Source organism: Triticum dicoccoides, chromosome 2B, assembly GCF_002162155.2.
Source record: "Triticum dicoccoides isolate Atlit2015 ecotype Zavitan chromosome 2B, WEW_v2.0, whole genome shotgun sequence".
Taxonomy (NCBI): domain Eukaryota; kingdom Viridiplantae; phylum Streptophyta; class Magnoliopsida; order Poales; family Poaceae; genus Triticum; species Triticum dicoccoides.
In genome coordinates, this window is record NC_041383.1 from 748,922,949 (window position 1) to 748,947,858 (window position 24,910).

At 51.0% G+C, this 24,910-nt stretch overlaps 1 protein-coding gene across 1 annotated transcript; it reads right to left on the minus strand.

Annotated features, from left to right (window-relative positions):
* Nucleotides 1-20,737: 20,737 nt before the first annotated feature.
* On the minus strand, nucleotides 20,738-23,455 carry LOC119366056 (probable isoaspartyl peptidase/L-asparaginase 2). Its single transcript, XM_037631717.1, has 2 exons — nucleotides 22,943-23,455; nucleotides 20,738-21,484 (listed from the first exon to the last, which is right to left on the minus strand). Exons 1-2 carry the CDS (start codon nucleotides 23,336-23,338, stop codon nucleotides 20,879-20,881), a joined length of 1,002 nt encoding a protein of 333 aa, XP_037487614.1. The 5' UTR covers nucleotides 23,339-23,455; the 3' UTR covers nucleotides 20,738-20,878.
* Between the last annotated feature and the right edge of the window lie 1,455 nt (nucleotides 23,456-24,910).

Genomic DNA, 24,910 nt, shown 5'->3' on the forward strand with positions numbered 1-24,910 from the left:
CTACCCCAATGCCTACCTAGTGCCAACTTGACATCGATCCCAATGGTAAAGCGGTGGATCAAAAGGTATATCGCTCCATGATTGGCTCCTTGCTTTACCTTTGTGCATCTAGACCAGATATCATGTTGAGTGTGGGGATGTGTGCACGGTTTCAAGCCGCACCGAAGGAAAGTCACTATGTGGTGGTCAAGCGAATCTTTCGGTATTTAGCTCATACCCCAAACTTTGGCTTATGGTACCCAAGAGGAGCAAACTTCGAGCTTGAAGGTTTTACGGATTCCGATTGGGCGGGAGACAAAGAGGATAGGAAGTCCACTTCCGGAGGGTGCTAATTTCTTGGTTGCTCTTTGGTAAGTTGGTCTTCCAAGAAGCAAAGTTGTGTGTCTCTCTCATCCACCGAAGCGGAATATGTGGCGTCCGGTAGTTGTTGTGCTCAACTCCTATGGATGAGGCAAACTTTAAAGGAGTACGGTGTAATTTGTGACAAAGTGCCTCTTTCGTGTGATAATGAAAGTGCCATCAAGATTTCTCTCAACCCGGTGCAACACTTCAAGATGAAGCACATTGAGATTCGGTATCACTTCATCCGGGATCACATTAGGTGAGGGGAGATCGAGCTCAAGTATGTCAACACTCATGATCACCTTGCAGATATTTTCACGAAGCCCTTGGATGAAGCAAGATTTCGCGAGTTAAGGCATGAGCTAAATATCATTGATTTGAGCAATGTGACTTGAACCCGTGTACCCCCCACCACACTCAACTTGTTGTCTAGTTCAGGTGTAGGCATGGACATAGGGGGAGTGTTCTTCTCTCAATGAACTCTCCCTCCCCCCATTATGCATAAATCAATCACCTCTTTCACATTAGCCATTTTTTATGGTACTTGTGCGTCAAAGACGAGTTTTGGTCATGGGCCCAAGGATAATTCTTTGCGGTGCCATACCATCCAACTCAAACATAGGTGGCTTCAGCCACCGCCCTCTCTCTTTCAGAGGCTTTGTCGCTTGGTGGTTTCTTGTTGTCTCTTTGCCTCTTGTTTGTGCGTGTTCTTGTGGTTTCTTGTGTGTGAAAAGTTTCTGTGCAAAGGCCTCCTTATTTTGTTGAAACTTTCGGTGTCTTGAGTTCACGGTACTATCGCGGCCAGCTACAGTACTACCGCAGCCAGCCACGGTACTACCGCTTGCGGGAGCACGGTACTACCATCACCACGCGGCAGTACTTTTTACTGCCACCTGGGTGAGCGGTACTACTGCCTCGGTGCGGTACTTCCGCCCGAGCGGTACTACCGCGATGATACGCGGTACTACCGTGCCGGATTGGACGCGTGGGGATAAGGACGGGCAGGGGAGTTCTAACTCCCCATACCCATTTGCAGTTCATCCCCCACGTCGCCTGTTTCTCTCCCTCGCTCAAGAACGGAGCCGGCGTTCGTCGCCGGATCTCCTCCACCGGCTGCCCTCCCGTGATTCCATCCGGTGGGATCGTTCCCCACCACGTGCTCTTGCTATGGACCAAGGTCTTTCCCCAACTCTCTCTCCTTGTTGTTTGTGTTTGGTGTTTCTAGGTTTTGGGGGAGACTTGTGTGTTCTTGAGATTCATAGGCTTAATCTATGCAAGAGTAGGATGAAGGAGCGTAGTATTGCGTAGGATTCATACTTGTATTTTTGTCTTGCGCTAGATTTGATCACCGTAGCACCGCCATTGTTTCGCGGTTTTTCAGATTCAAACCACCGTTTGGATCTGACGCGACGCGGTACTACCGCCCGTCTGGCGCGGTACTACCGCTTGTACGGTACTACCGCCCGTCGGGAGCGGTACTACCGCGCTCACTGCGGCACTAAAATTTTACTTCCGCTCCAACCACGGTACTACCGTGACCCCGCATGGTACTACCGCGTTTTGGAGCGGTACTAATATTTTAGTACCGCAGGCAGTGGCAGTCCTACCGTGGCTCACATCTATCGCATGACAACTTTCTCGTATGCCTTCTATGTGTTTCTTGTGCTTTACCGTGGCCTTTGCATTGATCTTCTTCGCGTCTTTGGTGTTTTGCGTGTGTGTCTCAGGTGGTGGCTCTCGCCGGTCCAATCCCAGTCGTGACACTGGCTCCAAGCGTCTGCGCAACCCAGGTGAAGTACCAGAGGGCTCTTCTGCCTCCAAGCGAAATGTCAAGACTCTCAGCTAGCAAGAACAAGGAGCCCGCTAAGGGCATGGATGAGATAGCCCCATCTGAGTATGTCCGTCTCAGGCAGCTTCACCCATATGTGCACCCTCGCTCCACTGTCAGAGGCTGTGAGCTGTTCTGGAACAAGCAATAGACCAACATCTATCTGGATGTCATCAAGAACAAGCAGAATACCTACGTGGAGGTGAAATGGATTGATATGCATCACATGAGGAAGGACAAGTTCCGTGACTACTTTGGAGAGGCTCTGGACTTGGTGGAGCAGTTTGGCATTGAGCATGTGATATCCTTTCACCTTGACTATGACCCTGAGCTTATCTGTCAGTTCTTTGCCTCTGTTTACTTTCACTCCAATGAGGAGCGGAGGATGACCTGGATGACCAATGGTCGTCAACTGTCTGCTACCTGGAAGGAGTTCATGGATCTTCTCCAGGTTCCTCATGATGGGCTCAACACTCCAGTGGGTGTTCGCCCTCATGCCAACGCTGAGTCTGCCAGCAAGGACAAGGTTGCACCGTTCATGGTTGAGAAGGCGCTCGCCAATGGCAAGACAACGTTGGTGCTCAACTCTTTTCTGGATATCATGTATCGCATGTTCCGCAACTCCTTGTTCCCTCGCATCGGTGACAAAGACAAGGTTCATGCCTATATGGTGGATATGATGCTCATTTGCGAGGAGGCTCGTTCGTCTCAGTCTCAGCCACTTGATATCTCACACATCATGTGGTGTGAGGTTCGGTTTGCAGTGTTCAACCGCAAGGTGCCTATCTATGGGCCCTATCTGTTTCGGTTGATCTTGAAGACTTGGGAGAAGATGTTTCCTGGTGAGGAGTTCCTTGCTCCAGACTAGATTCGCCATGAGCCCATCTGTCTGCGTATCAAATCCAAATGGGCCAACACCACTACTCGTGCCGAGGCGACTGCTGCTAGGGCTGCTGTTGATGAGGAGGATGCTGGCGCCGAGGATGTTGCTGAGGGCCATGCTGCTAGGCCTTCCCAGAGTGCCACTATGCCATCATGGGCCAAGAAGCTGAAGGACAAGATGAAGACTCTTTTCTGCATGCAAGCCAAGGGGCAGTACAGGACTCACGTGGCGTCCAAGGAGAGTCGTCGCAGGGACAAGAAGATCTTGCAGCTCTATGGTGAGGAAGTGTCTGGCGGGTCTGAGGAGCGCATCACTCCAGAGGCCGAGTGGATGGAGAAGCAAGGCTACAGGTGGACTAATTCTGAGGAGGATGTCGAGGAGACCATCCCAGATGTAGAGGATACCGACGGAGAGGGTTGGGACGAGTTCCCTGCTTGAGCCACCTCTTGTGTGTAGGTGTCCTCTCTGCCTTTTTGGCATCTCGATCCCAAAGGGGGGAGAGTGTAGGGTTTTGCGAGTTTGCGAGTCGTGTGTGTCGTGTGTTTGCTACTTTCTCGGTTGAACTATTTGCTGCTTTCTCGTTTGAACCTTGGTTGCTTTACTTCGTATGGTGTAAGACATATGCACTCTATCTATCCTAGCGAGCTTGTGTTATATTGTGCTATCTTTATGCTATGCTATGTTAATTATCGTGCCTTGGTCTCTAAAATATAGGGGGAGTGTTGACCCTAGTCTGTCTGCTATGCAGTCCAAAGCATTTATCTAGAGTGCACACATCTAGGGGGAGCCCGTCTATATTTTAGAGAAGTGGGGTTTGCCCTTGCTCAATATTATCTTATCTATGTGCAAATCCTGTGTTGTCATCAATCCACCAAAAAGGAGAGATTGTAAGGGCATATTTATCCCTTAGGTGTTTTGGTGATTGATGACAATGCTTTTGCAGACTAATCGTGTGCCTTGAGTTTCTCAGATACTTCATCACTAGGCACGAGACGATTCGGAGCCCCTCGGACACTATTGAAGTCGGCGTTATTCTACGTTTCTCTTTGGTGGATTTGAGTCGTAGGAAAGCCATACTATTAAGAGGGGGTCCGCGTCGGAAAGGTTTGGGTGGAATCAACACGTACACTTGTCCTACCTTTCCCTGCACTTTGGAGCTTCTCTTCGTTATCCTGGTTGTGCAGAAATCTGACGGCTACTGCTGTACTTGCGGTAGTACCGCAAGTACCAGCGGTAGTACCACCGTGGGTCACGGTAGTACCGCTCCTTTGGAGCCGTAGTACCGCGGCTCCCAGGCCTAGTGCCGCTCCGGTACGGTAGTAGGGGCGGATGTAATTTTTTACATCCACGCCACCCACGGTAGTACCGCTCGTCCAACGCGGTAGTATCGCTGGGGCCCATGGTAGTACCGCTCCCCAGGAGTCGTAGTACCGTGGCCCTCCTACCTAGTACCGCGGCGTCATGGTAGTAGGAGCGGATATAATTTTTTACATCCGCGCCTCAACGGTAGTACCGCGCCTCATGCGCGGTAGTACCACGTCGGATTTTTGCACCACCGCTTTTTCAGTGGAAGTAGGCACGGAATTAATTTATTTCATCTGCGCCCTTCCCAGGCAATGACTTTCCCGCCTTGCGGTAGTACCGCAAGGGGGAGCGGTAGTACCGCGCAAGCGGTAGTACTGCACCCTAGTCAGGCAAGTCCCGGCCTCTGCTGTTGTCGCGGAAGTACCGTGGTCTGCCAAGATAGTACCGCGCGGCCTCGCGGTAGTACCGCGCCCCTGGAGCTGTAGTACCGCGTGTCGCGGGCTGAACATGTGAATAACGGTTGGATTTTTCCCATGACTATATAAGGGGCGTCTTCTACCTCTAGTTGACCACCTCTTCCACCTCTAAGCTCCATTGTTGCTCCAAGCTCCATTTTCGCCTGATCTCTCTCCCTAGCCAATCAAACTTGTTGATTTGCTCGGGATTGGGTGACAAGGGCCCGATCTACACTTCCACCACAAGATATTTGATTCCCCCCACTTATCCCTAGCGGATCTTGTTACTCTTGGGTGCTTGACCACCCTAGATGGTTGAGGTTACCTCGAAGCCATACTCCATTGTGGTGAAGCTTCGTGGTGTTGTTGGGAGCCTCCAATTGTTGTGGAGATTGCCCCAACCTTGTTTGTAAAGGTTCGGTCGCCGCCTTCAAGGGCACCAATAGTGGAATCACGGAATCTCGCATTGTGTGAGGGCGTGAGGAGAATACGGTGGCCCTAGTGGCTTCTTGGGGAGCATTGTGCCTCCACACCGCTCTAACGGAGACGTACTTCCCCTTAAAAGGAAGGAACTTCGGTAACACATCCTTGTCTCCACCGGCTCCACTCTTGGTTATTTCATGCCTTTACTTTTGCAAGCCTACTTGTGTTGCATCCCTTGCTTGCTTATGTGCTAGTTGTTATTGCATCATATAGGTTGCTCACTTAGTTGCACATCTAGACAACCTATTTTGTTGCAAAGTTTAATTTGGTAAAGAAAAGCTTAAAAATTGTTAGTTGCCTATTCACCCCCCCCCCTCTAGTCAACCATATCAATCCTTTCACCTGCATTGTCTGATATTTTTTCATGGCACCACCTAAAGTTAGAGTAGTTAGAGTAGTACTTAAGTTACTCCCACTATGACTAGCCTTATCAACAATTTGCTATATGTTGGACCCAGATAAATGGACCTATACAAACGAGACATCCACGTGTGTTTTACATGTGGCAAAGAGTGGGTAATTTTGTCAAAAGAATATTAGGTGGTGTCCACAAATTCTATGGCGTGGAGGAATCAACATGGTGGACAGTACAAAATTAGAAGTTGTGTGTCGTTTGTTGCATAGATGGATTATCTAGTGACACACTAAGGTTCCATATGGCCCATTGTTCGCGGTGAAAGGCATCGCATACTACTACTCCCTCGGTCCCAAAATAAGTGATTCAACTTTGTGCTTACTAAATTTAGTACAAAGTTGAGCCACTTAGTTTTAGACGGAGTTAGTATTTCCTAATCAAACGTCAGGAGACGTGGCTGGACGCTGGTGTTCCTTTGTACAAAGTTCATGATGCGATCTCACACACTCATCCTCTCCTGAAAACCATACGATATTCGTTGCACCTGTGAATGGACACCGACGAGGCGTAATAATTTCCTGTCGAAATCAGGCCGGCCCCAGACTAAACCTCACCTCAGAATCGCGGCATTGGAGAAGAGTAGGGAAACCTGGACGTAGCTGAGTGTTACGGGTCGATCTAGGAGGAGGAAGGGGAGGATTCGAGATCTGGAGCAGGGAGGGGAAAGGGGTAGGTAGGAGAAGGTGAGGGAAGATCAGCTTCCTCTCGTTCCATTCATTTGTTTACTTTCTCGATGCCGCTACAGGAGTCTCAGCCACCCACATATAGTACTCACGCTACACACGCCACCGCCCAACAACCTCGCGCGGTCGGACGCACTCACACGGCTTACTAGCCACTCGTCTCTGATGTGTTGGCCCCACTGAGTATCTACCGCGTCGTGTCACCGCTCTGGTGGGTCACTGTTGTGACATTCTCCCCCTGTTGAGTTCTGGCTTGTCCCCAACCAGTGAAGTTGGAAAACGGCGCTGCAAGTCCTCCGGATCCTCCCAAGTGACCATCGAAGGGGGCAATTCTGACCATAGGACGAAGAGACGCGATTGCTCACCTGTCGCTGTCGGGGGGCAAAGCTTCCTCGGCTGGAATGTCACATCCCAGAGCCTGTTTGAGCTGCGACACGTGAACCACCGGGTGGATCTTGCTGGTGGCTGGTAACTTCAACTTGTACGCCACTTTCCCCACCCAAGCTTTGATCTTGTAGGGCCCATGGTATTGGAATGCCAACTTCTGGAATGGACGTTGAGCCACCGAAGTTTGGATGAACGGTTGAAGCCGGAGAAAAACCAAATCCCCCACTGCAAACTCCCGGTCCGTGTGCTTTTTATCTGCCTGTGCTTTCATTCTATCCTGTGCGCGCTTTAACTGTTGTTGCAAAAGCTCCATCATGATCTCCCTTTCCTTGAGCCAAGTCGACAGGTCTGGTACAGTGCTTGGTTCCAATTGCTCGACTCCGAACTCCCGAGGCAGTGTTCCATATACCACTTCATATGGGGTCCTCCCCAGAGCTGAGTGGAAGGTCATGTTATACCAGTACTCGGCCAGGAACAGCCAACGGTACCAGTTGCGAGGGCAAGAGTGAACAGAGCATCTCAGATATATCTCCAAACACTGATGGACTTGTTCCGTCTGGCCATCCGTTTGCGGGTGATACGACGAGCTCATTCGGAGTTGTGTCTGGGACAGTCGAAACAGCTCTTGCCATAGTGCACTGGTGAAGATTCTATCCCGGTCCGAAATCAGCGCCAGGGGCAAGCCATGCAGGCAGAAGATCTGCTGCATGTATGTCGTTGCTACTGTCAGTGATGTGTACGGATGCTTCATAGGCACGAAGTGTGCGTATTTAGAGAATTTATCCACCACCATCAGAATCACATCAAACCCTCTCGATTTGGGCAGGCCCTCGATGAAATCAAGTGACACCATTGCCCAGGGACGCTTCGGAATTGGGAGCGGTTGTAGCAGTCCGGCTGGCGAGACATGCTTCGTTTTTGCTTTCTGGCAAGTGACACAGTGACGGACAAACTCCTTGACCATCTGCTTCAGATTCTTCCAAGCGAACAGCCGACGGACTCTATGATAGGTAGCATGAAATCCAGAATGCCCCCAGTAGCGCTATCGTGGAGAGCTCTGATCAGGTTGTTTTGGATCTCCACATCATTGCTAATCCAAATGCGCCTTTGGAATTTGATGACACCATCCTGGAGAGTAAACCCCTCCTCATCCTGGGAGCTGAGCGCCAATCGTGACAGTAGCTGATGCGCTTTCTCATCCTGATTGTAACTGGCTAGGACTGCTTCCAGCCACGCGGGGCGACAGACTGCAATAGCTGCTAACTCTGCTGTGCCATCGTGGCTGCGTCTCGAGAGTGCATCAGCCGCCTTGTTGGAGACCCCAGCCTTATACTGAATTTTAAATTGTAGCCCCACTAACTTTGTGAATGCTCGCTGCTGCACCAGTGTATTCAGGCGTTGATCAGTCAAGTTCAACAGACTTTTCTGATCCGTGCGAATCAAGAACTCTGTATGTTGCAGGCATGGGCGCCACCGATCCACTGCGAGGAGTAAGGCGAGGCATTCCTTTTCATATGTTTAAAGCCCCAGGTTACGCGGCGCGAGCGCCTTGCTCAGATACGCCACAGGATGCGAATTCTGCATTAACACCGCACCGATTCCCGTTGCACTCGCGTCAGTTTCCACGACGAATGGCTTGGAGAAGTCAGGCACACCCTGCACGGGTGCTTCAATCAACGCTCGTTTCAGGGCCTGGAATGCTTCCTCCGCAGTTGGTGTCCAAACAAACAAGGAGTTCTTCTTGAGGAGATCCGTGAGTGGACGACTGGGAATCCCAAAGTTCTTGACAAATTTGCGATAGTAACCTGCCAGTCCTAGGAATCCTCTTAGATGCTTCACCGTCTGTGGTTGTGGCCAAGTTTTTACTGTCTGTATATGTTCTTCCAGAGTAGCCACGCCTTCTCCACTAATCTTGTGCCCCAAGTAGCTAATGTTGTTTTGTGCGAACGAGCATTTGGAGCGTTTGGCAAAGAGTTCGTTTTCCTTCAGGAGCTGCAGCACTTGACGCAACAACCTCAGATGCACACTGTATGTGCGAGTCTGGATCAGGATATCATCCATGAAGACAAGGACTCCATGGCGTAGGAGGGGTGCAAAGACAACATTCATGCCATTCTGAAATGTTGGGGGACCTCCAGTTACACCATATGGCAAAACCCTGAATTGATAGTGCCCTTGATGGGTTTTGAATGCAGTTTTCTCTTCATCTTGCTCCACTAATCTGATTCGGTGATAACCCGCTCGCAGATCAAGTTTGGAGAACCAGTGAGATCCAGAAAGTTCATCAAGCAGTTCATCTATTACTGGCAGGGGGTAGGTGTTCTTGATCGTGATCATGTTCAGGTGACGGAAGTCGATGCAGAATCGCCATGTCTGATCCTTCTTTTTGACTAACAGCACGGGGGAGGAGAAAGGACTGGTACTGGGCACAATCAACCCAGCCTTCAACATTTCTTTCACTTGTTCCTCAATTTCAGTTTTCAGTTCCGAAGTGTACCGATATGGTCTGATGTTCACTGGCTTCGCCCCAGGGATCAAAGGAATGGAGTGATCCCACGGTCTGTGTTTCGGCAGCTGCTTCAGTTCTGAGAACACCACTTGAAACTGATCTAAGATTTCCACAACTTCTGGTGGTACAGCGTTAGGCTCCTTTGTCTCCTTTGCATCAATTATCTGGAATAGAGTGACCACGCAGGCTATCGCATCATCAGCTTCCAACACTTGAAGTTGGTCCATCGATATCTGAGGCACTGGCTGCAATCTCCCTTGTACACCCTGAAGCATTATCAGCTCGCCGCGGTGTGTGAACTGTAGCTGTTTCTGCTCCCAATCAACCCACATCGGACCGCATTGTTGCAGCCAATCCATACCCACTACCATATCGTAACATCCCAAAGATAGAACTCGCAAGTTTGACTCGAATGTATGCCCCTGAGTCTGCCACTGACAAGCCGGAACGGCACCCGAACACTGAAGCACACCTCCATCTGCTATCTTGACTGACATTCCATGGGTTGGCCGGACCCGATCAGGCAAACGGCTGGCCACAGCTTCACTGATAAAGCTATGCGAACTACCAGGATCCACCAACACGAGCACTTCCTTGCCCGCGATCCTTCCCACCAATCTGACAGTGTGGGGAGTGGTTTGCCCTGTAGTAGCCACCTTGGAGATCGACATCAGAACCTCCTCGTCCAAGTCATCTTCAGGAAGAAGAGGGAGTGGATCATTTGCCTGGAGGAGATCCAATAGCTCTTCCACCACGTGGAGCTGTACCGTAGCAGCGCATTGGTGGCCTTGCCCCCACCGTTCACAGCACTTGAAGCACAGGCCGCGGGCATGGCGGTAATTGCGGAGCGCTGCAACTCGGTCGTCCCCGCGTCCTTGTCGTTCAGGAGCATTGGCTGCGTCCAGGCCACGCCTGTCATCCGCCGCTGCGGGAAGCCCATGTTGAAGAGGTCGCGCGGGCGGAGCTCCCAATGCCAGCAGTGGTCGTGCTTGCTGCCGAACAGCCGGTACTTCTTGCCGCCTGAATTCGCGCTGGGGAAGGGCCTCCACTAGCTCCTCCTGTAATGCAGCAAGAGAAAAGGCAGAGTCCAAATCCTTCAGTTGATGTAATAGCACCCCCATACGAATTTCATGCTTAAGCCCTTCAAGAAATTGCGTAGTGAAAAAGACAGAATCAAACGAAGAATTATGAGCCAAGAGTTGGTGCATAATTTCCTCGAATTGTGTCATGTAGGCATGAACTGTGCCTGTTTGGCGCAGAGTGCGAAACTGCCGCAACTGCGTTTGATACTGCTCCCGACCGAATTTGCCCCGCAGCGCTGCACACAAGGCCTCCCAAGTGAAGGATGCCCTCTGCGATTCTTGCAACTGCAACCAGCGGGCTGCATTGCCGGTGAGGTGGAGCGTCGCGACGCGCACCCACAACTCCGGTTGCACACCATACACAGCAAAATACTTCTCGCACTTACTCTGCCAAAATTGGGGGTTGTCACCATCGAACGAAGGAAAATCCAACTTCGGCAGGGCCCAATTATGCGAGGAAAACTGCCTATGGTCGGGCTCTCTCCCCCCATCTACAACCTCTACTGCCATGCGCGGAAATAAGGAAGAAGACGGACTACTGTACCCACCGTTGGCCGGAGGCGGCGCTAGGGTGGTGACCACCCCAGGTGCCAGACCCCCGGATTCGTAGACGACGCCGTGGCCACTTGGCCCGTGGTGCCCCGGGTTGGCCGCTGGAGGCGACGCGATGGGCTGCACCACTGGATCTGGTGTTGCGGCCGCTGGATCGGCGAGCGCCGGGTGGAGCGCGATCCGTCCCACCTGCGTGCAGAGCTCGTCGGGCTGGTGCTGCAGATTGGTCACGGCAGGGCGCCAGAGCTCGAGGGAGACCTGAATGGCCTCAAGCTTGGCGTCGTTGGCCGCGCGGCTGTCGTTGACGCTCTGGATCAGGGTCGCGAGTTGCTCCTCCACGGCCGCGGTGCGAAGGGCTTGCTTGGTGTTGTAGCGCGGCTTCCGCAGGTATTCCGGTGGCTCCAGATCGGCGCCTGACCTTTGATACCAAGTTGTTACGGGTCGATCTAGGAGGAGGAAGGGGAGGATTCGAGATCTGGAGCAGGGAGGGGAAAGGGGTAGGTAGGAGAAGGTGAGGGAAGATCAGCTTCCTCTCGTTCCATTCATTTGTTTACTTTCTCGATGCCGCTACAGGAGTCTCAGCCACCCACATATAGTACTCACGCTACACACGCCACCGCCCAACAACCTGGCGCGGTCGCACGCACTCACACGGCTTACTAGCCACTCGTCTCTGATGTGTTGGCCCCACTGAGTATCTGCCGCGTCGTGTCACCGCTCTGGTGGGTCACTGTTGTGACACTGAGCTATCTTGGTAGGTCGGCCGGGACCGTCTGCTTATCCTGCCGGAATCCCGGTGTGTGGCATGCGTTGTACGGCGTGAACGGCAAGGTGCCGGTATCTCCATCTCCAAACGCAGGATCTGTCCAGCAAAGGCGTCCCTCTCCTGGGCCCTGGGAGATCTGAATCTTGCTTGGAGCATTTTTCCATGGCGACCCAGGCCAGACGGGATCATCGTGTCGTACGTTGAGCCAGTGGGTGGTGCCGTGGTGCTACATGCGAGCACGTGAGGCGCAGTCGGCGGCTTCCGGGCACCAGCCGGTGTTCCTTTTTATCGGCCTGGGACCGGTGTTTGTGGAGGATGCCCTGTGGGCCAGGACGCGCCGTCGGGCGGACGGTCCGCCGCAAGCAGGCAGGGCACGACCCCTACCGGCGTCCAATGGAGAGGCCAGTTCGAGACAGTCAGTTGGCCGTTGACAACCTCCAGGAGCCAGCCGGAGATCAAAACCAAAATTTACAGGGTTACATCCTACTTTTATCCCACTTTCTTTTCTTTTGCGGGGTATTTATCCCAGTAACTTCAAGTTGGGCTGAGCATATAAGAAAGACATCCAGTTGTACCACAAGAAACTAGCTATTGTTATCTCAAATCTCCATATTCCCTACATAAAATGATGCAACGGGCTCTGGAAACTAAAAACTGGTGGTGCATTATGTTTACTACCACTATTACTGAGTACTACTCTCTCCGTCTTAAAATAAGTGTCTCAATTTTGTACTAGCTCTAGTACAAAGTTGTACTAAGCTCACGACAGTTATTTTGGGACGGAGTGAGGAGAAGGCCAATTTGGCTCCCGGGCTCAGCTGCACCCCCGCCGACGAAAAAAATCAAAACAAATACTAGAAAATTCAGAAAAATTCAAATTTTTTTGTGTGGTAAATAATTTGATGCGTGAGGTTCGCTGCAAAATTCAACTCATTTGGACATTTGAGCATCTCTCCGCAAAAAAGATAAAATCAGGGTCTTTAAAAAAGTTTACTGTTCATGAACTGTTTTGACCCGATTTCTTTTGGCCGAGAGCTGCTCAAATGTCCAAATGAGTTGAAATTTACAGCGGTCCTCACGCAACAAATTATCTACTACGTAATTTTTTTTTGGATTTTTTAATATTTGTTTTGAATTGTTTTCTGAGCGGGAGCATCTGAGCTGATGCGGATTTTCGCGGAGGGAGTACCTTTTTCGAAGAAAACAATGGTGTTGTGAGGGAGTACCTTTTTCGAAGAAAACAATGGTGCTGTGTTGTCGCAGTCATATACAGTATATGGAACCAAATTCTGACAGAGCCTTTTCGCAAGTGATGATTCTCTTTGTTTGTCATTCCTTGAGTACACTAGTTAAGCTAAGCGGCCGTGCACCATTCCAGATCCTAATTCTCCGGAGGAAAGAGACAAGACAGACTGCCGGAGAGTATATTGTATTCAATCTGATAAGGTAAAATTAAAAATCATGAAGAAAAAGAGTTTGTTCCATTCGGGCGCACAAGCATGCACGTGCATATGCTCAAGTAGTACATGATCCTGCGCGGGACTAGTAGTTTTTAAATACCAAATGGACTGGTGCACTGAACACCACCCACTCTTGTACGCAGGCTGATTCAGTCTTGTTTTCGTCGGCATATATATTTTAAAACGGCAGAAGACGGCACTACTGGTACTTGTTTAATTTAAACAGAAATACAGAAGAAGGCAGTACTGTTAGTTTTAGAATTTTAGTTTAAGAGCAGTATGGAAGACGGCACTACTTGGCAGTACAGTACAATACAAACCTGACTTTTTAAGAGTTTCATGCCGCGCACTAGATCTGCAGAGAAAACATAAACAACACAGCGGCTGTGCGTATCACCCTAATTATTTTCGCAGAACTTCCAAACGAATTGGTCATGACCAGACCACGGCACGACCGCACGAGCTCGGTCGACCGGTTAAACAAACAACTTGGCCTACCCATCAACAGAATGCTGTTTCACTTTAACAAGATTCGCCACTTGCCCATGCAGCCGGAGCAAGCACTGTGCTATGTAACTCGAAACGATGTACTACAGTGGTGGACAGTAAGAGCAACTCCAACCGGCCGACCCAAACGGACGGCGATTTTGTTCGGTTTCCGTTTGTTTGGGTCGTCCGCCTGCTCCATATCCGCCGGCTTTATGATTTGGTTGGACAGTACGCCCAACGCGTTGACTCATATTTGTCTGTGTGGCCGGCTAGCAGCCTGGTTTTAACAAATACACACAATTTGCATATTTGGTGCTGTTGGGGTTCCAATTCGGTCGATCGTGTCACCGTCCGACGGCCGTGCCAGCAATGAATTGGAGCGCAGGCAGGCAGGCGCCGAAAAACAGGACAAACCTACGCCGAGCTAGGCTGCCCTGCACCTCTGGATGCACTGAACTGGAGCGCAGGCAGACAAGGAGCTACTAGTGCTTGACACTTTTCTTTTTTAATCGATCGCACATGCATGCATGCATGCACGGCACATGAGGAGCAGCTGGTGGTCGGCCGGCCTGGTCCGTCCAGAAATCAAGCGAGATTCCTCTGCCTTTCAGCGGAGGGCGTCAAGCGAGTTGTTGCTCTTGTTGGTGGTGGACCTCTAGGCGCGCGCGGCTCCCGAGGAAGGTGGCGCCCAGCGCCGGAGATCCCCTCCCTCGTCGGCATACCAGTTTTTCAGTGGTGTTGCAGCTGGCAATGGCCGATCCTGGCAGTCGCACTGGATCCACTGTGTATGTACGGCTTGGTAAATCTACCGGATCCAGTGTGTAAGTACGGCTTGGTAAGACGGTAAGGAATCTGCAGTGCTATCATATCATGTGCCAACAGGGTCTGCAATGTGAAAAAATCTGATCGTGGATCCTGCCCTTTCTAAGAAAAGAAAAGTACCCCAGTCCCCACGGAGAACTTTTTAGTAGTTTCTCATGAGAGCAAATCGGCAATAGTTATACGCTCTCCGTTCCTAAATATAAATCCTTTTTAGAGATTCTAATATGGACAATATACGGAGCAAAATGAGTCAATCTACGTTCTAAACTATATCTATATACATCCATATATAGTTCATATGGAAACCTAAAAAAAAGAACTTATATTTAGGAACGGATGAGGGAGTAGATGTCTCGTTAAGTAACGGACGAGGGAGTAGTGATCATGGTTTTCGTCCGAGTTTGTGATCGTGAAATAAGTGCGGGCGCCGCTAATGTACCGAGGGCACCATATACGTCAGAAAGTGGCAAATATAACGGTCAATGCTCTATGAATCCGACCATAGTCCATGGTTATCGGCACGCGAAAAATGGACGGAATGATTTGACGGGTCTTGTATTACTACTAAATTTTCCGGTCTTTGGCTGCCGCTAAGCATGCTAACTCACCCATTGACCAATGGCGGTGCGGGAGATAAGCTTGATCTAGAGATAACATTACTTCTTGAGAGTACATCTCAACCTGCACTTGGCCACGGTCATGCATGCATGGCGAGACTAAATTAATCTGCTAGCTATAGGGCTAAGTTTTTGTCTGCTGCGACAATGTCAACCGTTGCCAGGAGGACCTAATTAACTAGCCAGGTCCGATCGCGCATGCTTGTTAGTGCTAGTCTATTCTGTTATGTCAACTATAAGCAAGAAGCTAAGCTTTGGGTTCAGATGGACCTCCGCGTTCTCACCAGCTGCCTTATGACATCACAGATGAGCGTCAACAATGGCAATATGCATGCGCGCATGTTAAACCTGAGCCTGCTTGCTTCCGTGCGGCCTATCTGGAACGGTGACTCGTCGGCCCGATCAGGTTCTGGACGTGGAGGAGGCGTCACGGGAGAGAGATGACACGGTTGAGGATGAGGATGTGGGAACTCAATTTGCCATCCATCAACCCTGCGTTACACTAACACGCTTCGTTTTTTTTTTTTTGGGTCAATGATGATGATGACTAGTTGAAGCAAAAATTATGAGGATGGCTTTTTTCATATAAAAAATCAGGATCTATTATAAAAGTTCATCGAATATAAAGCACCGCAAACATATTAGAAATCACCTTTTTCGTAACATATTAAAAATCACATCCAAAACCATACACTACCGACGTAAGAACAGGTCGTCGATGCGCCGTTGGCGTTGTTGCCCTACCGAAGCAGGGTTGAATGTGTTGATAAAAGTCAAAAAAAAATCTCCGTGCACGTGTCCTTAAAGATCAACACTTGGAGCTACAATTGTCATTGTTGAACCTTGAATAGACCGGAAGCACCTAACATAAAGTAAACATGTGCATGGACAGCCAAGCCCGAAGGCCCGAGCCCGGCATCCGGGCCAGGCCCGGGCTCCATTTTCTGACCCGAAGCCCGGCCCGAAAGTCCCCCATAAATCTATATTTTATTCGAAATATAGGTATAGTTTATTATTTTAATACCCTAAATATTATTGTTTTAATTGAAAAACATCACTATTCATATGCTTCAGGCCAGGCCGGGCATGGCCCGGGCTTGGGATTTTTGCTTCGGGCTTTTACAAGCCCTGCCCGAAACCCGGCCTTGCCCGAGGAATGATCAGGTGTAACATAAAGTCTAGCCACTGCGCCCGTATGACGACAAGAACCCCTAACCTCGCCGCCGCAAAGAGACGACTAAAATCTATGTTGGAGCTCTGTCGACTACACTCGAATGGACGAATTCGAGGAGAAGCGGACCCCGAAAGACAAACTTGAAGAGGAAAAGCATTGCCAACAGCCCGACCACCACGCCAGCAAGGACTAAAAAAACGTAACCTAAACAACTAAATAGACCAACAAGCACAGGAGAGCGGGACGAGTTTGCCCTAGCCAATGAAGCAAAGGTGGAAAAAGCTTCGCGTTCTTTTACCGGTGATGAGGACATACATGTTTGGCAATCAATCAAAGTAAATCAAATTGAGCACAATGAAATAAAGATTAACAACACAGATTCTTATTGAAACCAAAACTTACGTTGATAATCTCAAAAAAAGGATTACAACCAGAAGGCATTTTCTGACCTGTTCGCGGAGAGGTTCTTGTGAGCTATTGTTTTAGGGCCAGCTCCTGTGAACTTTTTGTATTTAGTTATCCAAAAGGCCTTAGCATAATTTCCAAACTACATCAAGCGGTTCACTTGAGTGAAGAACTCACTCGTTGAGGTGCATGAACCAAAGGTCAGCTATGCATTCTCCACCGGTCTCCACTTCCTTGGGACGACCCACGGGATCGGATGCAACTCTTCCCGTATGGCCCGAGAGCTTTCCGCCTTGGCAAACAAGTATGCCTCCGGGGAACAAGCGGTCCTCGGTGAACAAAGGTATGGCAAGGTCAAAAAGCGGGACGACAACCAACCCTCCCAAAGCCAAGAACCTCCCCAGGTCAACGAGGAGGATTGCCCAAGAAAGCGCGAGGGGCCAGGCATGGAGGACTTGGTTGTGGTCATGGAGCGTGCCCTAGTGATAATTCCCAAATGCAAAGAGTTGTTGTAGCACTCTCCAATGTGGATGTGAAACAAACTATATGAGTGTCAATACCTTTTGGAGCTAAAGGTAGGCTTTCTACTCTCTCAAGTGTGTACGACACTTACATGACTATCCTTGCAGTTTGGTGTCTACTTTACCTAGACTCTCTAAAACTAAGATATGAGTGTTTCAAAGAGATAAATAAATTACTTAGCAAGACAAAGACAAATGTTAGATGCCTGTAATAAATTATTACAAGAACAAATAGAGAGCATGAGTGTGTGGTGGTTGTGATGAATGTAGCATTATCCAATGGGAGCAAGTATTCCTGAGAATTGGTTTTTGCTTTATATATTCATGGCTGATTTTTTTATTTTGGAAATAAGTTTTGTAGTGACGCAAAGATGAGTCTTTGTGCCCACCTTGGAAATTACCCTCCATTGTAAAGTGAAAGTTATCTCATACTTAAGCGATTACCTAAGGGGGAGAAGACGAAGGAGATCGAGGCGGTGGAGGGCTTCACCCAAGGCGGAGAAGATGAAGGGCCAGTTGTTGATTTGAGCACCCCAAGTCAATTTATTTCGTAGGGTTGCTCCAGACTTCGAGGTATGGCTATCAGACATGGTAATTTGAATCGGGGATGAGGTTGGCCACATATTCCTTCAAGTAGCTGGTAGAGGAGATGCTCTGGGCACTAGATGGCAAAGGAGTAAGAGCACAAGGGAGACAGAGATATCATGGGTGAAATGGAGGGAGGTTGGCCGAGGTTGTCGAATTGGCAGGCGATGCACGGCTCTGGTGGCTCTCGATGACGATTGTGCACGACTCCAGAGGAGGTTGACCGAGGTGGTCGAATTGCGGCGCGCATTGCATGGCTCTGGTGGCTCTCGGTGATAATTCTGCATGGCCGACGTGGAGGATGGTAAGGAGGCGGAGGTTAACCATGGTGTCTCCGGTGCCCAACAGACAGACTCACTAGAGGGCTCGCCGGAGGTCCATGGCGTCGGGACTAAGAGAGAGGTGGAGAGATAGATTTTTTTTCTTTTGTGGTGTGGGACCCATATGCAAGCGAGAGAGAGAGAGGGGTCATGTATATTACCTTCTGTTTTTTCTGGTGGGTCCCACGTGTAAGGGAGTGACAAATGGGTCATGATTATTTCTTTTTGCTTTTTTCTAGCGGGTCCCGCGTGTCAGGGACATTGCACTTGTGCTAGCTACGAGGGGCATTATAGGCCAAATGCCTTTGACCGGACGACACGGTGACAGAAGGCATTCAGGCAACCTATTAGGCAAATCTAAGAGCAAACATCATCTGTAAGTTCCCACTAAGGGAAAAATGCGATCGCTCCTTAATTTTTTTTAAAATAGGAAGAATTTCAAATGACATCACCTTTTTGTCCCCTAGTACATGCACACATGCTACTAGAGGGAGAAGTGCACTAGGGAGAAGGTTTGTTTTACGTTAGAGTAAAAGGGTTATTCTAATGCATGCATGTCTATCATTAGAGATGATGACGGAGTCATTCAGTAACATCTCTAAAAATAGAACGTTTAGCGGTCGGCGCAGTCCAACTTTTAAAAGAAGCTTAGAAATAATGCTTTCCACGTTATACTTATATTAACTCGGTTTTGCTATTTCTCAGGTGTCTGAAATTTTTTCATGCGTTTTTCATTTTTATAGCCACGTCGGACCTCGTGTTAGTCATTTTCTTTAGCCGGGCCGGACCTCGCCGGAAATCTCTCTTACGTTGAAGCCATGCCCACATTATCTATCATTCTATCTTAATAGGGGTGGGGTGCAGGGGATCTCTGTAGTTGTTTTTCAATGCGGCAAAGATGCCATGGTGACGGCCAGCACGACGTGGGGGAGAAGTTGAGTGGAGGGCTAGGCGGTGATAACCGCCGGGATGGTGGGGGACGGGGGCAGTGGTATGTGGTTAAGCCTGGGCTGGCGTCTACACGTGGTGCATACAGCCGTTGGATGAAGATTAGAAGGACTAGAATAGGGCTGGCGTCTACACGTGAGGAAGAAGCCGCCAATGGTTAAATATGAACTTTGTCAGTTTTGTTTACAGCCGTTGGATGAAGATTAGACGGTCTAGAATAGAAGTGACTGATAGAACTTTTATTCAGGCACGTGGTGCATAGGCTGTCCCATATTTATTATCCGGTAGCTCAAGGCTATGAAGTAACCAGTGCTACTAACGGAGGATTCCTAGACTAGAACCAGATGGCAATCGCAGGATGGCCAAAGGGCACCACTAGGCGCCGGCGCACCGGCCGAATTTCGGCCGGTCAGCCTCCAGCCGCCCGATTAGCCGCGTCCCACCGTTGGATTTGGATCCCCTTGTGTCGTCTTCTTTTTTTCCCGCGCTGGCGGCCGTCGGCCATGTACGACGCCACGCTCGCCAGCCTCCTCGGCGCCGCCTTGCTCGTCCTCGGCCCTGTCCTTGCCCGGTCACCCGGTGTTGTCGCCGTCGGCCGCCATCACCGCCGCATCTCCTCACCATCCCCTGCTCTTTCTACTCCTCACCACCGCATCTCCTCCTGTCCCGAACACCGCTGTCCCAGCCATCAATCTCCCTTCTCGTTTGACCCACGGTAGCACCCACCATTGATGGGTCCGAGGTCGGCCATGGCTGCTTGCAGCCCCATCCATTGACAGCGGTAGCTCCGCCATCGCCAACTCTTGCCGTTGTAGCAAAAAATCTCATCGGATGTAACTTTTACGATTGCCGGTGCCAGCAAAAAATAGCGCTGGTTCCAGCAAATCATATGAACAGTGGTAGCAAAATTCCAAAAATTGTGTTCTATTTCAGCAAACCAAAAACTCTGGTGGTAGCAAAAAATGAAGCTGGTTCCAGCAAAACAGAACGCCGGTAGAAGCAAAAATTAAAAAATTTACCATGGCTCCAAATTCCAAACAAACTCAAAACACCGGTGGTAGCAAATAATGATGATGGTTCCAGCAAAACTAAAATATGGTGGTAGCAAAAAAGAAAATTGGATTGTTGGTTCCATCAAACCAAACCGTCGGTAGTAGCACAATTGAGTGTTGGTTCCAACATCTCGCAACGCGGTTGTAGCACTCGTCGTCGCATAGTCGCTCACCGTCGCGTGCCCCTTGTAGCTCCTTCGTCCGCCGCCTGTAGCTCCTCCGGCCGTCGGTTGCAGCTCCCTGCGTTCCCGGTTGCAGCTCCTCCGTCCTCCGGCTGCAGCTCCCGACGTGGCCGGTTGCAGCTCCCGGCGTGGCCGGTGGAGCTGCTCCACCGGCTGCCGTCCGTGGTCGATCCCGGGGCGAGAGGGGCCATGGGGAGGGAGGAAGTGGAGGCTGACTCATGGAGCTACGAGGAAAAAAGAGGGAATAGGCTTGTCGGAGAGGGGGAAAGAGTAGCAAGGGGGATTCGTCGGAGTGGTGGGCTCGTCGGAGCTAGGATACGGCGGCGCAAGCGAGAGGGAAGGAGGCGAGGCGGGCGAGGCACGAGCGAGATGACGAGACCTGTGTGGATGGGTGGTGCTGGGGATAAGAACGTGATGTGGTGCGTGTGGGATAATGGATGGGGGCACGTGGTGTGCGTGAGGCTGTTATGCGTGTGCACAAGAAGAGCGGCAGGACCGGCCCAAAGTTCGGCCGGTCTGCCGGCTCCAAACATTTCCCATGGCCAAATGCCCAAATGTATGTACACGCACTACATACTTGCGGACTCATCTCCGGCTGAGCTAACGCACTTGCTCACTCCCAGATGCCGACCTCCATGAATCCGTCCTCGGTGGCGCAGCCCCTGAACATGCCAGTGCAGTTGAACCCGTACGCCACCTCGCCGGTGCCAGACACGGCGATGAGCCCCGCGAAGCCCTCGTCGAGCCGCTCCTTCACGCAGAAGTCCACGGCCTCCTGCAGAGGCAGGCCCTTGTACTCCATGACGGCTGCCACATCGCGCGCCAGCGTGGAGCGGATGATGGCCTCCCCCTCGCCCGTGCACGACACGGCACAGTGCCCGCATGCGTAGGTGCCGGCGCCGATGAGCGGCGAGTCGCCGATGCGGCCAGTCATCTTGTTCATCAGACCACCGGTCGAGGTGGCCGCCGCCGTGAAGCCGTTAGAGTCCACCACCGCGCACCCCACCGTCTCCGGCGCGTAGATGCTGATGGGCAGCCCGTTCATCACCGTGCCGTTGTTATTGTGGTTCTCCGACGCGGCCGCCAGCGCGCTGCATGTGTCAGCTCCGGCCAGCGGGATGCGGTAGTCGAAGAGGATGCTGTTGGCCTCCTTGGCGAGCTTGAGCATGCCTATGTTTTCCTCCGTGATGAAGTAGCTGTTGTCCACCACCTCGAGGCCCTGCAAACACATCAAAATCAGATCAACACATCCAAAAATCAATCTGTTTTTAATCCCAATTAACTCTGGTTGCATATATAGATCGCAGTTAAAATCGGGACACAGTGCAGGGCCACGAGATCTGCAGGGAAAGCGCGGGATTCTGCAGGAATCACGGAATCAGATCCAGTTGCTGTACTCGTTGGCCGGGGTGGTGGACCATGTACGGACGACGGATTCGTCGGACGGGGAGCAAGTGGCCTGGTCCCGTCGCGTCGGCTGGCATGGGCGGGGCACAAGATCCGGCGAGGATTCCATGCCATGGCGACCACACGGCACGAGTGGTGCACAGGGAGGAGGCGATGCCGTGCACAAATTTTGGCGGCAGAAACAGAGGAGCACAGGGCATGCTTACAGTAGCCATCCTAGGTTCATGGATCTGCCATGAGACTTTGCCACCTACTGCTTGCTTCTATTGTTTCACTTTGATTAGCAAACTGTTTATTTTAATTAATTTAATGCAAAATAGCGCCGGCCACGACAAATTTATTTCATGCATGCGACAAGATGGATTCCTTTTGTGCGGCTGCTAGCTGCACGATCTTGACTAGAAAACTTTAAGGCTTAGTAGAATTTTAACGGCAGAGGACAAAATTAAGTTGGACAGGCATGGAAATATCGTGAAGGTGGGTTTTTGGTAGGTGCGAGGCGGCTGGCCTGGTGTCACCACGAGACCCATGTTTCTTCTTCACTTTTCACATGTTTTCTTAGCCTTTTGGTTCTTACTCAAAATGCAAATCTCATATATTTGCATCATAATATTATCATGCAGGAGTGCCAACTAATCGCCAGCTGTGGTGGTTTGTAAATCGACGACGCGCACATGACTACCAAACCAATAGCAAATGGTAGACAGGTTACGTTGCCGTTGCTTTCAGCTGGATGTGAAATCAACACGTACTACTACTGTCTACATTTCGGTCCACACATTTCTCCAAAGACCAGGGGACGAAAGGGAGACACCCACGTGTATTTTATGAACTTGCTGTGCTGAGTAAGCTGTGTCTTACACTCTTAACGTATTTTTCCAGAGAGAACGAAAAGCTTAGCTCAGATAAGATATATCTATATGCATGTGTTACCCAAATGAACGGTATTTCCCGTGCACGCCAGCTGCACGCAGCTGTGCACTTATGGTGTACCGCACCACGGTGCCCCACACGTCATCTACGCGTGTCAAGTAGTACAGCTTAATTTCCAAGGACCCTTTCCAAGAGAAATTGCGGCTGCATGCCATACTACTCCGTCCGTTCCGTCACGTGAACTTTCCAATTTAAAAATGTTAATTAATTACCGTCCTGATATGTGTTGATTAGATCGCCATGCAGGCATGCAGGCAGTTTTTGGGGTGCATTTTTTTGGTAGGAATTAGAATTAACGGAGGGTAATCAGTATTGGGTTAATCTTAGGATTAATTACCTGCTCGCGGGCGAAATCCTCGGCGCCGTCGAAGGCGAGGTAGGAGTGAGGGGACTTGTCCATGACGCGCCGGGCGAGGGAGACCGGGTTTCTAACTGTAGAGACGCCCGAGACGGCGCCGCAGCGGCGGCCGTTGCCGTCCATGATGCTGGCCTCCATCTCCACGGTGCCGGCGCGGATGAGCGCGGAGCCGCGGCCCGAGTTGAAGCAGGGGTCCGTCTCCAGCTCTCGCACCACGGCCTCCACCACGTCGAGCGCCGTGGCGCCGGCGCGCAGCAGGTCGACCCCAACCTGCAGGCACCGGGCCAGCACGCGCTTGCCCTCCTCCTGGCGGTGCTCCGGCAGGTTGGGGTCCACACCAGCGCCGCCGTGGATGGCAATGGCCCAGCGCGCCATGCGTGCGTACGGGGGGTGGTGTGTTGCTAGGTGGCTAAAGACACTTCGTTCTCTCTCTCTCTCTCTGTCGCCTGCTAAGGCTACGTGATGCTCTGCTCTTTCTTGCGGCTCTGTCTGTTGGTGTGTGTTGCAGATGAAGGATGGGAGCTGCGAGGGCGGGGTATTTATAGGGGAAGCGAGGGGTGGCAGGGGAGGCTCCTCCGGCGGACGCGGGGGGTTTGGTTTGGTTTGGGTGCTGCGAGTTTTGGAATCTTGGGTCCGAAACGGAACGGTATCCGGCACTGCACGCAGGCGGGATTTGATGAGTGGCACGTAAACGAGGTGCCCCTGTACAGCAGTAAATAAATGGATTCGGCACCTTAATTTCAGAGGCTGCGTAATTTTTGCCCGGTTGGATTCAGCACGGCACTGCAACGGTATGGCATGATGTCTCTCCTAGGGACAAAACGAGCAAGACAACTTCATGGTAAAACTGAATACTACAAGTCATGAAGAAGATTCAGTGCCTCGGGTCGATTTATCTACCTATGTCGTTCCGGTAAATTTACTCAACCTCCACAGACAAGAATGTTAAAATTGTTGACGGCTTTCTTCTAGCACCAAATAATTCCATGCAACAAAACGATCAACTTAAAGTAATCCAGTATGTTACATAACATGTGCATTTAAGCACTACTAGACCTAGAACAAACATCGGGTCAATGCTTAAGGTTGAATGTTAGTGCAGCAAAAAAAAATTGTTAGTGCAGCAGCCGGCTGCGACCAACCACCGAGCAAGTGTTAAATTGGCTGCCGGCGCAGAAGATCCCGGTGGAATCCAGGCAAGCTAGACCGCACAAACTGCGCGGGAATCCGCCACGAGATGGAATCTTTGCGCCGGTGCCCTCGTTGTAAGGAATTAAATTATGCCCTAAGAGCAACTCCAACGCGGCGACCTATTTCGTACACGCGCGTTTGTTTAGGTCGGCATGTACAGAAAAATCGGCCCAACGCGTCGACCCAAACGGACACGCGTCTGCTTTTTGTCCGTCTGTCGACCCATTCCCGGCCTAATTTTAAGGCTAGTTTGCGTCGGCACGGACAGGAAACGGACACGCGCACGCCGCCCGCCTCCTTCTCCCTCCGCCCCGCTAGTTGGTGGCACATTGGCCATCCTTTCCCACCACAACAGCAAACCCTCGCCACCTCCGCCACGTTGCTACCGCCACCCATTTTCGATGCCTCTACCAGCAGTCGGTGCCGACACACCTTTCCCCAACGCCTCCACCTCCGCCACGTTGCTGCCGCCACCCATTTTCGATGCCTCTACCAGCAGCCGGTGCCGACACACCTTTCCCCAACGCCTCCACCTCCCACGTCGACGCCACCACTGTCTCGTCGCCGGGGTACCGAAGCTTCCCATCCCCTCCTCCTGACGCCGACGCGAGCAGGAAGCCACCTCGCCGCCCTGGCCAGCTCCTTCGGCCTGACGCCGGCACGGTCATCGGACGCCAGCAGGCCAGCCACCTGGTCCAAGGGAGGCGGGCGTCTCTTCGCCGGCCTGCTTCTTCGTCGACGCCCGCAAGCTGTTCG